The sequence below is a fragment of the Gouania willdenowi genome, chromosome 18, assembly GCF_900634775.1.
Source record: "Gouania willdenowi chromosome 18, fGouWil2.1, whole genome shotgun sequence".
NCBI classification, from domain to species: Eukaryota; Metazoa; Chordata; class Actinopteri; order Blenniiformes; family Gobiesocidae; genus Gouania; species Gouania willdenowi.
This window is the reverse complement of record NC_041061.1, coordinates 21888318-21904833: the sequence shown is the minus strand read 5'-3', so window position 1 is coordinate 21904833 and position 16516 is coordinate 21888318. Positions and strand designations below refer to the sequence as shown.

The following is a 16516-nucleotide window of genomic DNA, read 5'->3' as shown; positions in this document are numbered from 1 at the left end:
ACATGTTTTTTTTTTTTTTCCATTATTTATTTATTGTTTTAAATGTGTTTTTATTTCTATGTATTGTTTTATACTCATTTAGTGGTGGAGCTAATTCGCATTGTTTTGGTTTCATTGTTTTTTATGATCTCATGTGCAGCACTTTGGAAATGTTTTGTTGTTTCAATGTGCTATATAAATAAAGTGGATAGGATTGGAAATCTCTGCCTAGTGCCAAATATCCTCTTTGCCAGATATTGGCAGTTATCTGGATCAGTGATCCTGATCATGGTTCCATGATCATTCACACTTTAAAAGCTTGTAAGACATTTATATCCCCATTAATAACCATACAGTAGGTATAAATGTATAGATATATAGAAACTCGACAAAACTGAGATTGGTCAATTCTAAACCCAGATTTGTATTTTGGAAATTTTGTTAATGATAAGGAAAAGGCATTTTTCGATTTGGATTCTTTTCCCCTTCAAGGTCTATCTTTAGTTAAAATTTTGTCAAAATCTGTTTTGCACTGTTAATGTATTCCTGTTAACGGACAAACAAATAAACACCTGTGAAATAATGACCTCCAAGTTGCTCTCTCAGACAAATCTAAATCTAAAATATAAAGATTTCGAGAGACTTCAAGTTTATTCTGTAGTTTTGTCAAAACTAGATATACAGTATGCTCTGCATTAAAAACCATGGATATGTCAAACCCTGGCAGGATGTTGGAACGACAACAATATAATCGTACTAACCTAACTTTTATTTTTTACGATAATTTCAAATAAGAACGGAGGATAAGATGGACAACAAAGACATTAGGGTCTAATAATATCTCTGCTTATTTTGGTTATCTATGATGGTGGTTTTCTCACTGATCCTTAGATATGAAATACTGCTATGCACATGCACCAATTGCCACATCTGAATGAGATGGATGCATAACTGGCACCTAGCTGGCATCATAGTTAAATGGTAAAACTTGGAACAGTCACGTTCAAAGATAACAACTGTCAAGTTGACACCATCTTGTGTCTGTACTGTACCAGAAATAGCTTACGTTGGAACACGTCCAGCAGATACCCGCAGAGAACGCCTGTCAGACTCTGAGATTTCAGTTTGGATAACACTTACCTAAAATAGCTAAGAGGAAAATTGATTTGCTTAAATTTATTTTAAAACTTTAAAAGTTGTTATTTACAGTTGAAACATGATAACTGCTGTCCTGCAAACCATGGAGAACACGTGACGTAGAACAACTGAATGTTTCAAAAGCTTACTTTATGCCTGCTAATGTCAACTACCACTGTTTATGTAAGTTATGATCAACGAAACAGCAGGTGAAACATTCTTTCTGGTCTAATTTGGTTTCTCATTTGATCGCTGGTATAAGCCTTTGTTGGTTCCTCTGCTAAAATGCTTTGTGATGAAGTGTTTCAGAGTGGCACACAGCTTGCAGTTAATGATACTGAGCAGGAACTAGAGGGTGTTCCCTGCTGAAACCACTAAAACCTGACATTAGTCCTTTATATAACTGGTGGGTGTGGATGACCCGCCTTTTTATCTTTGTGCATGTGGGAAAAAGACTCTCCTACTGTTTGCTAATTATTGCTTTCAGGGACGGCAATTATGACCCGTTAGCACATGTGGCTAATCATCGGCCCATTAATCTCAGCCTCTGAATCAAAAATAAGGTAAAAAGGATTTCCACTTTAATAATAATGTCATGTAACCTTTTTTCATCATCGCAGTGACATTCTTCTCTGCATTTTTCCCATTTTCCCCGAGGGGTAGCAGTCGGTGGCCAGTTGCAGGCACCCGGAGAGCAGTTGGAATGGGGTTAAAGGTGCAGATCCCTCTCTCCCCCTCCCTCCCCGCTGCTCTCTTGACCTGCCTCCAAACTTTCCAAAGTCCCTCCCTCAGAGAAGCTAACAAGCGAACGTTAGTCCGACAGCAACATCGCAGTAATATAACATGCTCTGTTAAAAGCTTATTACTGCAGCGCTTCTCTCTCTCGGAGGCTGCTGTGCTTTTTTTTCACACAAACTACTAGTTTGATGTAAAACTGTTCTTACATAGTGACATCTTTAGCAAATATGACAAAAAGTAACTTTTATAAGAGTTGCAGACTGCACCTTTAAGGGACTTGCTCAACATTCCACAGTGATGGCTGATTACGCTTTGATTACAAGCCTGCTTCCTTCACCACTAGGCCACCACTCCAACACTTTAGCCTACTTTCCTGCTAAAATGTTAGCCATACCTTCTTAAAGCATATTAAGACTACATACTATAGATAGTAAAAATGGCCTTATCCTCTAAATATTTTCTTATAATACTTACAAAACGAATACTACATTTAGGAGAGTGTTATTACTATTAGCTTTACTCCTCAATTGTACTACACCAATACCAATGATATACTGTACATGGCATTTCTGCAAATCTGCTAATGAATGACAAAAAAGTGGCTGTTGGTCTTTTGAGGTACAAGGAAACAATAGAATGTCAACAACTTGCATGAGTCTCACAGAGGCTAGTGCTAATGCTAAAAATAGCTAATCAGGAAATGGACACAACTAGGTTCGCCTCACTCACTTGCTCCTGGATTAAATGTTTCCTAATCAAAGTGGTGAATAGAAACAACGTCTGTGCTGTAATAAAGTGAAACTGATTCATCAGTGTGTGAGTAATTATTATTGTATAATATCACATATTTACGCATTAACAGAGTTGGTAGTTTTATGGCAGCATTCTGTACTTCCTGGCTTTTGCTGCTGCAACAGTGTTGCTTTTGGCCTGGATGCTGACCTTGCATTGCAAACACAAAAAAACCCTTTTTTTCAATTGAAAACAAATGTATTAGGTATGAAGCATTGTTGTTGATTCATTCTTGTACAACTCTTGACATTTCACTGTCAATTTGGCGTATTTTGTTGTAAAAATGTAAGCGTGACTGCCCTCTATGGGTTGAAACTTGGCTTTGACAATATTGCTATTGGCTAAGATGCGTGCCGATGACATTTTAGAGGCAGCTTTCAACCACTATTTCCTAATTTCCCCATTCTAGCATCTACTGTCACACTGTCTTGGAGACTGGGTGTGTCTTAACAGATTTCGGAGCCCCGCCCATAGTCAAGGCATTTTTTTTTATTTCCAGCCTAGACGCCTGTCAGCAAAAACCTTGGGGTTTAGTTACACTCTTGTTGCATCTTGCATACACTGACAGTCAAGATAATTCTATTCTAAAAGAGTTAGCAAGATAAAAACATCACTTTGAAGAACTGATAGGACATAAAAGCCCATTAAGGTAACAAAAAGACGTGGAATAGTAACAAAAAACTATTTTAAAAAGTTAGCTTTGACAATGGATATTTAGTATCTTTAGTATCTATTATAGTAAGTATGTTTCTTCCTACTTCATTGTAGGTGCACTAAACGAGAATAAGCTAACTCATGTTTACCAAAAACACTAAGAAACATTAATAATGTTGCGAAATGTTAAAATGTACAAAACAATTGGACGTACATTAACCATTTGGAAGACAATGTGGTCATTCCAAGAAGTGATAGCCAAGTTAGCTTAAACCTCTCACCTGTGTGACACTGTCCCTCATGGTGGGCGAGCGCTGTTTGCGGGTTGTGGTTGTGGCCATAGTGGTGGTTGTCTCCATGATAGTGGTAGACATGTCAGCCAATGGGGTGGTGGAGGTTGTGTCAGTGGTGAGCACTGATGGTACGTCGCCCACCAGCCGCAGATTGCCCCTTGTCTGAACGTTGGGGTCGCCCTCGGCCGCCAGTTTGAGCACCTGCAGGCCGTTGTAGTACAGGCCTGAGATCTGGCCCTGAAAGTGGCGACCCTTCTCTGCACCACCAATTTTGATGAACGCCTGGCTGTTGAAGATGGTCAGCTGTCGACCTGAGAGGTGGAAGCGGAGGAATAGGACGAAAAAACCAAAGAGAGGAAGAGGAAAAGGATAAAGAGGGCAGAGAATACAAGTCAGCATGTGGCCTCTGAGCAAGCGTGAACATCAAACACATAAGTATATATATTCAAAGTGAGCCACACGGGAGAAAAAGGAACATTTTCAATCAAGTGGGATTTCCTTGGTAACACTTTAGGGACATTGGACTCTGGCGTGGAGCAATCGGAACCATTATAGAGCATGGCAAGCAACCCATTCCCAGCCTGAATCTTGGCGGTCAAATAGATTGCATGGGCAGTTGTGGATTGACCCTGAGTCTGAAGGTTCACAGTAAAATGCATCTCTTTTGCCCTGAGATGGAATATATTAAAAGAATGCAGGGTTTGTATCAATGACCTCCAATACACCTGAGCAGCACAATGATAAAGTACCTCTGCTGACAGGGGCAAAAAACAGCGTCGCCATTGAAAAGAGGGAAAATGAGATCTTCATTGGAAGAAAAATGTTTAATTCAGCATGGGCTTCTCCTCTCTGTGGTCATTATCATTCATCTGGATGAATACAAGGAGGATAGGTTCAACCGTTTAACCAGAGTCAAATACTAATGTGTTACCAGGACTTGTAGGGAGAAGGTGAACAGAGAGGGGGTTTCTACCCATATCATCCTCAGCACATTTACAGTATTTATGCATTTTCTTACACCTGGATTGAAGCAAACTTCCCCCCTATTACCAGCATATGAAGTTGACAAGTTGATGGACCAATGACAGGAGGTGGATTAACAGTAGAACTCATGAGGTAATTACTCAGTTGAGATGTATGGGGGAGGGGGGTGGGGTGGGGTTTGGCCAAAGAGCCTTTTTATGGATTAATCAATTCCTGTAAGAAAAGAAGGAGGGTGTTGTTTGTGGAAGGGATACTACACTAATGTGGACATTTGAGAGCAAAGTATCGACTGGAAGAGATTGTGGGCTATGAACATTTGAAATGAGACAGGCCTGTAAATTCAAGGGAGTGCGTTTATGAGTGTGGTGTAAATGGGGTTGCAAGTTTGAGTTATGATGTAAATAATCGTACAAAATCCAAGATGGAACAAAAAGTCGGCGCTTCCTTTTCTTTCCTGTATAATAGAACTTGAAGAGAAAGCTTTTAAGTTTTGAAAGCGCAAAAAGGAGTCGCGGAATTTAGACATGTGGAATTTTCCATGTTAGCTTGGGGTATGCTTAAGGCGTGCTAAAAGATGTATGGAAAATAAATAATTTTTGGCACCATACTAATTCCCTTTTTTTACCACAGGAGTCATGTTTGTATCCAGCATTTGTTCGCTCCAGTGAATACCAAAATGGCAATTTTAAAAAGCAAACAAATGCTCAAATGACTAAACCTTTCTATCAAATAGTGTACTACTAAAACCTTACACACCTAGCTACATAATTCCCACCACCTAAGACTCCTTGTGTGAATACTGCAAGCCATTTTGACTGTGTAGCCAGTGAAGCAGCCACTACTGGTAAGCATCATTTTGAAGCCATCAGAAAACAAAATATGCGCTAAAAAAAAAAATCACACCATAACTTCACATTTTAATTAAATTAAATGCTAATTGCTAAAATCAATCCGCTACTTCCGCTATCAAAGCAGCTTGGCCGTCATTTTCAATCTTGAGGTAGGTATGTTTTTATGCATCTGTAGGTGAATACACTAAAATGTTTAGAATTCTAATCCAAAGTCTACATCATCATCTATCATGTCAGTATTTAGATCTGAACATTAATACAGTAAAGAACAACAGATTTGTTATGATGAACATTTTTTGTCTTTATGTTGTTGTTTTGTGTATTATTGTTGTTGTCTTGTGTATTATTGTTGTTTCGAGTTTTTTGAAAGTCAATTTGGGTATTTTGGGTACATATTTCTGTTTGCAAGTTTTTGTCATGTTTTAGTGTTTTTTGGAGTCATTTTGGGTATTTTTGTTGTCTAGTGTAATCATATTGTCATTTTGTGCGTTTACTTTTGAGCCTGCACAAAAAAATATAACGACGGCCATGTGTGGCCCCGGGGGCCTCCAGTTGCCCATGTGTGATCTATTCTATAACCATGCTAGCATACTACATAACGAACCCACTTAGATGCAAAACAGTGGTATGAGTTTTGCACAGGAATTAAAAAAAAAAAAAAAAAAACAATACTTGGAGGGATTGATTTACAGTTTCACTCGGTTCATCCACAGACAATTTCCTGTTTGCATTGCTTTGGTTGGTTTCATTGGTCTAAATTATAGAGCTGAGATGGTGCTTCATTAGGATCATCATCATTATTTACCCTCATCATGATGGCGGCTCTTCTTTGTTGACATGCACATCATCCAGATGGGGGAGACTACCAACAAATAAAGGAATAAAGCCTGCTGATACTTTTCTTAGCAAGCACAAGAACTAAAAGTCTTCTGTATGTGTATCGGTGAGAATTCTACCCCAGAGATAAATGAAGTCCATTGGGACGGGCCATTACACGTCATCTTATTATTGGATCATTAGGTACGCCAGGGGCCCAGCTTCGTCCTCTTAACCCTCTAATGTGGAGATTTACTGTCTGGCATTTTTGCTGTTGACAAAATTGCTCAACTATCTTTCTATTATGTTGGTGTTGAACATGTTTGCTGTGGGCTAACCTGCAAGAAGGGCTGCTAGAATGTGAACATCACTAAGGAAAACATTGAAGGAGAACCATGTAGACTCCTATGTTTACTGTGGAGAGTGGGATTGGAAAGTCTCACTGAATCAACCCCCACATGGGTTAGGATTAGTCCATACCTGTCAAGTATTTGGCCAGGAAATTCCCATAGTTTACCCCTCTTTCCCGCCATCATCCCGTATTAGCATTTTCCTGTAAATATCCCGTATTTTAATGTAGTAATAATTAAAAAATGCCTTACTAAACTGAACGCCATCACGAGCCTCGCGAAAATGGCCTGAGTGACAGTTCTCGCGAGATTAGTGCCGACAGCGACAACAAACCCGAAAACAACTCAGAAGAGAGATGATAAATGAAGACGTTCCGGCAAAAAAAACTAAGAACTGGTGTAAATACGTTGTAAAATTTGACAGAGTTTATCTTCCTAAAAAGCATCAGGATGGGACACAGTTACACGTTCTGTTAAATTAATAACTGAGATTTTGCCGTCTACCACAGCGGAAGGAAGTAAGTCACCATGAAAAATGAGCCAATCACAAGCGCCACAAATATACACTGCTTTAAAAAGTGTTAAATGATGTAACAAAAGTGTCTAATAAGTCATTAGTAAATACCAGAGAACCACATGAGTGAGCATGAGACATTAAAATAAAATATGTAATAAAATAAAATGTAAATGTCTAACTTAAAGACAAGCAACGTGAAATTAACAGTAAATATGCAACGTGTTGACTTGTATATGAACTGTAAGTATATTAAATAAACACATGTGCTTCATATACACATTTATGTTTTTATTTAGGAGAGATTCAGGATGTATTGAGTTTTCTACTTTGGCAATATTGAAAATTACAATATTAATACTGTTTGTTAATAAATGAGCATCAGCAAATTTAACCCATAATTGTCTTTCTGGTCAGACTTCATTTGAAATAAAAATTTTTAGATTCATATCATATATCACTATTTTGAGAAAATATATTGAGATATTAGTTTTGGTCCATATCATCCAGCCCTGGTAGGAATGTTCACAGCATTTCAACATTTATAAAGGTCGACCTACCAGATTCTAATCACACAATTTAGTAAGTGGTTGACAACTATTTTAGATTTCTTGTAGACATGTCTTAAAATATGAGGGATACTGGAGCTTGGTTGGGGTAGTGGGACAGATCATAGCGGGTGCCTGAAAATTTCCCTTTTTTCCAAATCCAAAACTTGACAAGTATGGATTAGGGTTTCCCCATAGACAGTTGTTACTTTATTAAAACCTGTACTTCCCTTGCATAAAGCAGGGTATGCACATAAAGGTGTTCTAATGCTGCGTTCACACCGGATACGTCACAAAATGTTTGTGCTACCAGATTACATACAAAGTCAATAGATAGATGCTTCCCAGATGCAAAATCTTTCCTGTGCTGCAGTGCGGTCCAATCCGCACGTCAAGAGCATTGGCCGTGTGAGCGCGCTCCCAATTTTACGCATATTCGCAAGAGTTGAAAATACTGAACTCCTGCGACTGTTTTGCATGACAAAAGCCAATCAGAGTCTTTGTTGACGATGACGTCAGGCAGAAGCTGTGTGACCACCTGGAGCTGAATGACACGGCCTCTTTTTAACCGGTACTGGACTAGGAAGGATTTGCCGTGGAGGAGAATCAGTGAGGAGGTGGTAGCAGCAGGTAAAAGTTCACTCTGTAGTTTTCATCTTTGAAAGTTAGCACTGAGCTCGGATAGCATTAGCCGCTAATCACACCTGCTTTTTTCACTGGTAATTTATGTTTATGAGAGAAGCATCGCTTCAGACGCCCATATGAAGCAAAGTGGAGGTATTTTTTGATTCTGTGGACCCAGCAGTGCGTTTCGTGCGGCATATGCGTCCGGTGCTGCAGTAGACGCATTCGATGTGAACGCAGCATTAATCTGAAAAGATGTTTTATCTGTTGCAGACACAAATGACGATAAAGATAAAATGTTTTGAATGTACTGTGTGTATGTGATCTAACAATGTGATCTAATGCTGCATTCCAAGCAACTCAGAACCTTTGGTTTTTCCAAAATCCTACTTGAAAAAGTGAGTTTGAACACCACCAGAAGTCGGAGCTCCTATTTGGTAAGTATTTAGGACTTGCTTTGACCACACCATTACGTGTTTCTCAGTCAGCTCGCTTCTTGATTGGCTACATTCCATTCGACGTCCCAAATCATCGGCACGGTCCCGTTTCATAGCCGATTATCTTATCAAGACAAAGTCACTCTTAACCACAGGATAATGTTATAAATCATAAGATAATATGGAGTTTGCCATCCTTGGTGTGGAAGGAGGAAAATCAGGACAAAAACCGCTCGATTGTCTATATGTGTGTACCCAATCTTATCTGTTGTGTGCAAACAGCTACAGCACACATGACGATGATTTGTTCAGATGGAGCGTTTACTCCACAAAGTGTCAGGAATCTAAAACTGCATTGATAAACAGCGTGTGATGATGGTACTTTGAATTATCCCTTTTGAAAAAATGCTATAGTAACAGTCACTAAAGTGTGCCAGAATCTGTTTGGTGATCTATTTAAAGCCTTATCTTTAGTAGCATTGAGAAATGAGATTATGAAAAGGAGGAGCATCCAGTGGCAGGGTAGCCATTTGGAGAGAAAGAGAGAGAGGGAGGTAGGAGAAAAGGTGCCCTCCAGATGAGATGAAGGGAAATCAGTGTTTGTTTTTGTTGCTGTCTGCTCAGGATAAGACTCTAACTGGGCCTGATGAAGTTATTGTTTCAGGGTCTGCAGGGTCAAATCAAAAGTGACACGCAGCTTTAGAGACAATTTTAGCGGCAGGCCTGAGCCTCTCGCGTTGGAAGGGAAGAAAAAAGAAGCCTCTGCATGACAAGCAATCACAGTGCTTAATATGACAGACCCGAATGAGGCGCCGCTGCTGCTGCTGCTGCTGCTGCTGCTGAGGAGGAAGAGGAGAGGGGCTGTATGTATAATAACTTATGAAATGTATGAGTGAAATGACCTTTATGTGTGTGATAGCTGGCCTTTGTAAGTTGCTGTGTGTGAGTTTATTTACACACGCAGCCTCATTTGTGTGAAAAGAAACTGATGAGGGTCTATTGGATTTTTTCCTTGGGTTTGGGTTGCTGGTTCCTCTCTCCCTGAGGCCCAGGAGGTGAATGACAGTTAATGGGCAGAGGGTGTTGTGTGTGTGTGTGTGTGTGTGTGTGTGTGTGTGTGTGTGTGTGTGTGTGTGTGTGTGTGTGTGTGTGTGTGTGTGTGTGTGTGTGTGTGTGTGTGTGTGTGTGTGTGGTGGGGGGCGCACAGGAGAGCCAGAGTCTGATTACAAGAGCATTCACAAGGATGCAAAGCCGTAATTAACTGGAGTGTAAAGCACCGCAGATAGTCCATCCAACCATTAGACCATCCATCCATCAATCAATCCAACCATCTATCCACGAGGCTTGTGTCTTGTTACCTTCCACCAAGGAGGTCATATTATCAAGGACATGTTTTTGTTTTTTTCTTTGTCTGTTAGCAGGATGACGTCAAAAGTACCAAACAGATTTTTACAACATTTTAACCAAAGATAGACCGTACGTTCCCTTAAATTTAGGAGGGGAAACGGATCAATCTACTAAAAAATTGAAAAATCATTGTCTATCATCATTGGCAACATTTCCAAAATTCATTCATCATGGTTTGTAATTGACCGATCTTTATGATGTTGGGTTGGTTTTTTTCAATTACCCCAAACGAGTTTCATCCAGATCGTTGCACATTTCATTGTGATGTTTTTTGAAAAAATTGGGGTGTTCATACATTTGAACATCCTGTATAAAAAGGGGGAAAAAAAACTTTCTCCTAAGCTTTTAAAGTGTGAATGATTTGGTACCACTGGTTTAGGTAACTGGTCCAGATAACTGCCATTATCTGGCAAAGAGGATACTTATTATCCTCTCTGTAGTTGTTATGCTGCAAAGAAGTGGAACAAACTATCAGCAGAGCTGAAGTCAGCATCCAATGTGAACATTTTTAAATTAAAGTTAAAGGCACTCTTTTTCTCTACTGCGGGTTTTTGGTCATGCTGTTGATTTTAAATGATTTTAAATGATTTTAATGAAGATGATTTTAAATGATTTTACTGATGATTTTAAATGTTCTTATTGATTTTAAGCTGTTGAATCTTTTCAACAGCTTAAAATCATGTAAAGCACATTGAGTTGCCTTGTGTATGAAATGCGCTATACAAATACATTTGCCTTGCCTTGCCTTACTTGACCGAGGCTTTTGTTTTTCTATTCTTTTTCAGGATGTTGATTGCTGTGCTTGGGTGTGACCAGAGCTTAATTTGGGCTGGATCTTGCCGGAGAACCTGCCTCCAACAGACTGGACACTGGAGGAGAACTAACCAGAACTATCTCAGTTCAAAGCCAAGATGAGCTGCCACTCTTGGCTTATGAAAGACAAGGCAGGCCTCGGCTGTGAAATATGGAAAAAAGTTGCAAGGATATGAAGTTCTCCATGGCTGTTTTTTTTTCTTTCTTTTCTTAAGTGTATTGAGTAGAAGTACGTAGCATCTTTGGGTTATGGTTTGGTTATAACTCAATATCGCAACAATTTTAGGGTTAGAGTTAGGTTTAGTCTTAGTCACGCAACCTAAACTGGCCAATCACTGACCTATCACATGACCTAAACTGGTCAGATAGGGGCGCTGCGTACGGATAGACTGTTGGTATATTGATGCGGTTACCGTACGGATAGCCACTGCTTTTTTTTTTGGCCGTTATGGACAAATAATAGGTAAGCACACATTCTGGCTAAATTAGCTGTGGTTTTTTGCGCTGTCCTTGGTGGTGAAACATGGCAGATTTGACAGTTGTCACTCAGAGTGAGAGACAGATGCTTCGTAACGGGCGATTGTCCGTGTATCTTTAACGCTGATTCATCATTGTTTCATTCAACATTTAGATCAACTAATTGTTTGTGTTCACATGATATTATCAGCCCATTTAGTTAGCAAAAGGGACTTTAAAAAATGTTTTATTCTGTGACATTTTTGTCTCTCTCACTGTCGTAACAACAACAGCTGGTGTTCCGGGACCTGATGATTTACAAATTAAGCACTGGGTGTGACATACACTGGTAGGTAACTAGCATGCACATGCAATAGAGACACATCTGCATACTATATACCAGGGAAACCTATTCATTGTCAAAGTAACTATCAAAGAAAAAAAAAACTATTTGTCTGAGAGAGGAGGAATTCTCCTTCTCTCTGTGTTTTTGTCTCCCTTTCACTGGCTGTCATTCTCAATTGCTTTGGACTTCATGGGGTGCGCTCCTATCCAATCCATAGGGGAACGTGGAACGTTTCGAGCATCACATGGTGGCCCTCAAATTTGTCACAACAAAGTGGAGTAAAAAATAGCTGCGGGAGATGTAAAGACTGGTATAGGAAGTTGCTTCAGAGCGGCCTAAGAGAAGCCATCACACATATAATCATATGTGATTCCCAAGGCTGTGCTACACGCAGAGGCTGAAGACGGTTTGAAGAGTTTTTCTGACTGTTTTTTTTTTTTTTTTTTTATTATGTGGCCAGAAGTGATGCTGCAGCTTGTGTAGCAATGACTACTTGCGCCCTGCTTGTAACATAGTGCTGCTAAAGCCGAGGCAGTAGTCCTCATCAACATACAGTGGAATCACTTGGGAAGAACTAGGTGGGAGGAGCTTAGCGATGGCCCAGCAGGCTTTGTGGAAGATGACTTTGATTTTTCTTTCAGCAAATCATTGCAGCATTGACCCCTACATGTCACAGTGTCCTGTACAGCTGGGGTTGGGGGGGGGTAGCGTCTATTTTTACATTTATAGGAAGACAGTGCGCAGCACACTGCCTTCCTATGCTGGCAATTTACATTTTAATTTTGTGGATTAAAATTCTCATCATAGTTTTCATGTACTAATTTCTTTAAATGACAATAACGAGACTATGACAAATAAAAAAAAAATATACACGTGAACGAAAACAATGTCAAAATATATTACCATTTTTATGAACTGATTGAAACTAAACTATAATGTACACATGGGATGACATTTAATCAAAAATAGTTACTATGTTGTGTAGAAGGCGGGACAAGCTGGTACGTGATCCAATTGGAAGTAAGATGATGTGTTTACAGATTCATTTGACTAAAATCTAAATCTTATTTAAAATGAAATAGAGTTAACAATGATGGGCAACTGCTATCACAACAGGGGCCACAAAAATGTGATCCTCTGATCCAAGGGCCACATTATCAACATTCATGTCAGGATTTAGAAGAATGACTAATCGGAGCATTAATACAAGCTTGAAAACACACATTTGGTGTGATTCTAAATTCATTTTGATCGGATTTCTCATCAATATGGCACATTTTTCTTGTCATTACGTGTGTTTTTGTTGTATTTTTTTCTGTTCTTGTTGTCATTTTGTGTGTCTTTGAAGTCCTTTTGTATACGTTGTTGTTTTTGTCATCATTTTTTGTCCTTAAGTGGTTGTTTAGTATGTTTTTGATGCCATTTTGTGTGTTTTATGAAATTTTGTTCAATAGTTTTTTTTTTTAAACTTTACTTTTTGTACTTTCTCTTGACATTTTGTGCATTTTGCTTTCATTTTCTGTGTTTCTGGAGTTTTGTGTATTATGTTGCTCTTCATGTAACTTCCAACTTCATGAATTACAATTTTGTTTTGGGGGCCGCTCTAAATTAGACCAAGGGCCGCATGTGGCCCCTGGGCCACCAGTTGCCTATGCCTGGGCTAAACACTATGACCAAAACTAAAACTAAATTTTCAATCAATACACTGCAGGCAAATTTAATCAATGACACACTAGACTGTTGTTTGATTGTGAGTCTTTCCAAATCTGGACTGACACAGGTCATGTATAGGGCACATGTTCTTTTTTTTAAAAAAAATCTTTTGGACACAGGGAAAGTCTTGATTTAACTATCAGAGTCATGAGACGGGAGAGGTTGGACAGGGACGGAGAGAACAGGAGATGACAGGAGCGAGGGAAGACGGCAGACGACGAGGAAGCTGGAGAGAGAAAGGAGAGACGTGAGGACAGGATGTCAGACAGATCCAGAGGAAGAAGTTAAACAATGTGCCTGTAGAGGAGAGGAAATACAGGGAGTGAAAGCTCTGTGAGTCACCTCGTGGTTCCCATCCTTTTGTTATTGTTCATTTTAGGCACCCTGCTAATCACATGGTTAGCCGTGCTGTAATGACAGGGTTTTATAAGTACCAGTGTGCCTCAGTGTGAGGCCAGAGCTCCCCTCTGCATGCTGTTTGACCAGCGACGAGGCTCGTACATTTATTTAGAGGTGGGAGGAATATAAAAATATCATGTTCCGAGTAGACCTGCTGTCACTAATACTGTCGTGGAACAAGATATACCTACAACGTTAATGTCTGTCATAGTTTTACAGGAGAGTGAACAGATTGTTTTGGGTAGGATAATTGCTGTAATAATATGGTTGAATATAACTTTTGAGGACTATGAAGACACACAGTAAACATACACATACACAATTTGTGTACGAATGAAACATGCTTTATGTAAATATTCAGAAGGTTGAATGATTAAAGCAACAATGGAGAATAAAAAAGACTATACGCCGAAGCAGTCTTTTACCTAACGAATTAGATTCCACTTCCATGTTGCACTTTGTGTTTTCGCATAGAACCGTGACTGGTATAGTGTGAGCCCTGTCTTATATTGTAAAGTGGATAAAAGGCTTTGGAGCACTTTGAAAATAAAACAAAAGCACTCAAAGAGCGCAAACCTCCGCCAAGCGCTAACGATCCTCTGCGAGATTTTTGCAGTTATCTGGATCAGTGATCCCGATCATGTCAACGTGATCATTCACGCTTTTAAAGATTATGAAAAATGTCTTTACCCTCTAATACTGATACAGTAGATCCAAATGCATGCACACACATATTCAAAGCTGGGTTGGTTAATTGAGGACCCAACCCAACATGACTGAATCCAATTTCATAAAGATTAGTCAATTACGAACCTAGATATTCATTTTTAATATTTTGCCAATGATGAAATACAGAGATTTAGTGATTTTTTTAAACTGATCCAGAATCAGTATTTTGATCCAGATATGCTCCAAAATGTAATGGGTTCTTTAATTCATTGAGGTCTGGATTTTTTTGGTTGTATTTCTTTAAAAGTATTGATGTAATCTTGCTAACAGACACGGTGAAGTAACAATATAGTGACTTACTGCAACAAATTGAACATGATTTTTTTTTTTAATCTGCTCCATATTGGAGCAGATTAAAAAAAAAGCTTGTTTATAGTTGGGTGTTTAAAGCTAATAAGTCTGTCCTTGGCTCGGTCAGAGGTTCTACAATGTCATTAAGCTTTAAACCTTCAATCTCAGTGTTTTTATATTACATTGGAGATGGTGTGAGTTATTCTTGGAGGGTTTTCTATTTCCCCAAATAGTCAAAAAACATGTATGTTTCATATCAACTATGGGAGTGAATTAAAGTGTGCATCAGATTTTGTTAACTTCTGGGTTATACATTTAAACGATTATTAACCAACCGCAATCTGCACCCTGTAGCACTGATCTGGCTATACAGGTGGATTGAATGGTTTGTCTTAACCCAAAACCACATCCACCATTGGGTATTCCACAACTTTTCCTGTGAATTTGTTCAAAAAGTTTGAATCATAAATAATGAATCAAACTTTTTTTTTTTTTAATAGCTCCGCCATCAGAGTGCTCATCAAGTGAAGAGCTGTCTGCGAAGGAGACACTTAGTAATAGAAACTGTAAAATGTGTGTAGAGTGTAATTAGATAGTTGGATATGGGTGTTAAGGTAAGAGGTGATCATATTTTACAGTTCAGGACGGTCCACCTCGCAATTGCTTCTAAAAATGGTAACTGTCTTGGTTCTGGGCTTGTTCGCAGCCTGTTATGGTAGCTGCGTGTGTTAAAGTGGGAAATAAAAGGCATTTGTCTTCGGTGAGAGTTATTAAAATGCAAAATAGAGCCAGACTGAACATTCAAAAGCTCATTTTCACCGTCACCATAAAACAGCAAAGTTGGAAGTTGATAGTTCTGCCTACATTCAACTGTGATAAACAGTTCTACCACAACAAGAACTGCAGTAAATTTGTAGCTACAGCTTTGCATTGATGCCCCTATCCCTTTCAAGGTTCTTGTTGTTAACAGTGAGTCAAATAGCTCGTCTCAGATGAGCTGCGGTCAGTAATTACGAGCGAAGCCGAGCCAAACTGGAGTGTAGGCAGTGTTCTGGCTACGCTCGGCTTGCTAACGCACAGATTGCTTGTTTGAGGCTATGAAATAATGGTTTGGAGGATTTCTACAGCCCAAAATGAAGGTGGAAGCGGAGGAGAGGTAATGGCAGGGTTATGTTGTGCTCTGGTCATGCTCAGCTACTCCTCTGAATGACCTAGAGGAAGGTGATTGTTAGATGGAAAGTGCAAAGACATTGTGTCTTTCTACTCCTATGTCATCTTTGTGCCACTATCATCTGCTTTCTAGTTTGGTTATTTCACACAATGAAGGGATTCCATGTCGTTGCAAGTTGCTTCTATTTCAAACAGGTTTTCTTAGTGTGGTTATTAAGGGGAAGGAATGGCCTAGAATTCACCTGAGTCAATACAGCACTTTCTGTTGGGAGGTACTCAACGTTGGACCGTTTGTGCACTTAGTCTTTTCATATATCCTTGGTGTGCCAGAGGGATTTTTAGCTTCCATACAACACACAAAAAGTCACCCCTCATTTAAATGTTCTTGTGCTAGCAAGGAGAAAAGAACAGGACAGAAAGTTGAAGCTGGAGAATGTTGCAAGGGCGGGGGTGGTACGCTGACAAAGTCGATTAT

At 39.3% G+C, this 16516-nt stretch overlaps 1 protein-coding gene across 4 annotated transcripts in view; it reads right to left on the bottom strand.

The window, feature by feature from the left end:
• LOC114480087 (neurexin-1-like) overlaps positions 1–16516 on the bottom strand; it is a 577574-nt gene that overhangs the window by 23644 nt on the left and 537414 nt on the right. For all 4 annotated transcript variants that reach the window (XM_028473908.1, XM_028473906.1, XM_028473907.1 and 1 more), the window contains one exon: positions 3582–3904. In XM_028473908.1, coding sequence (XP_028329709.1) covers positions 3582–3904 — 323 coding nt within the window. The remainder of the gene's footprint in view (positions 1–3581; positions 3905–16516) is intronic.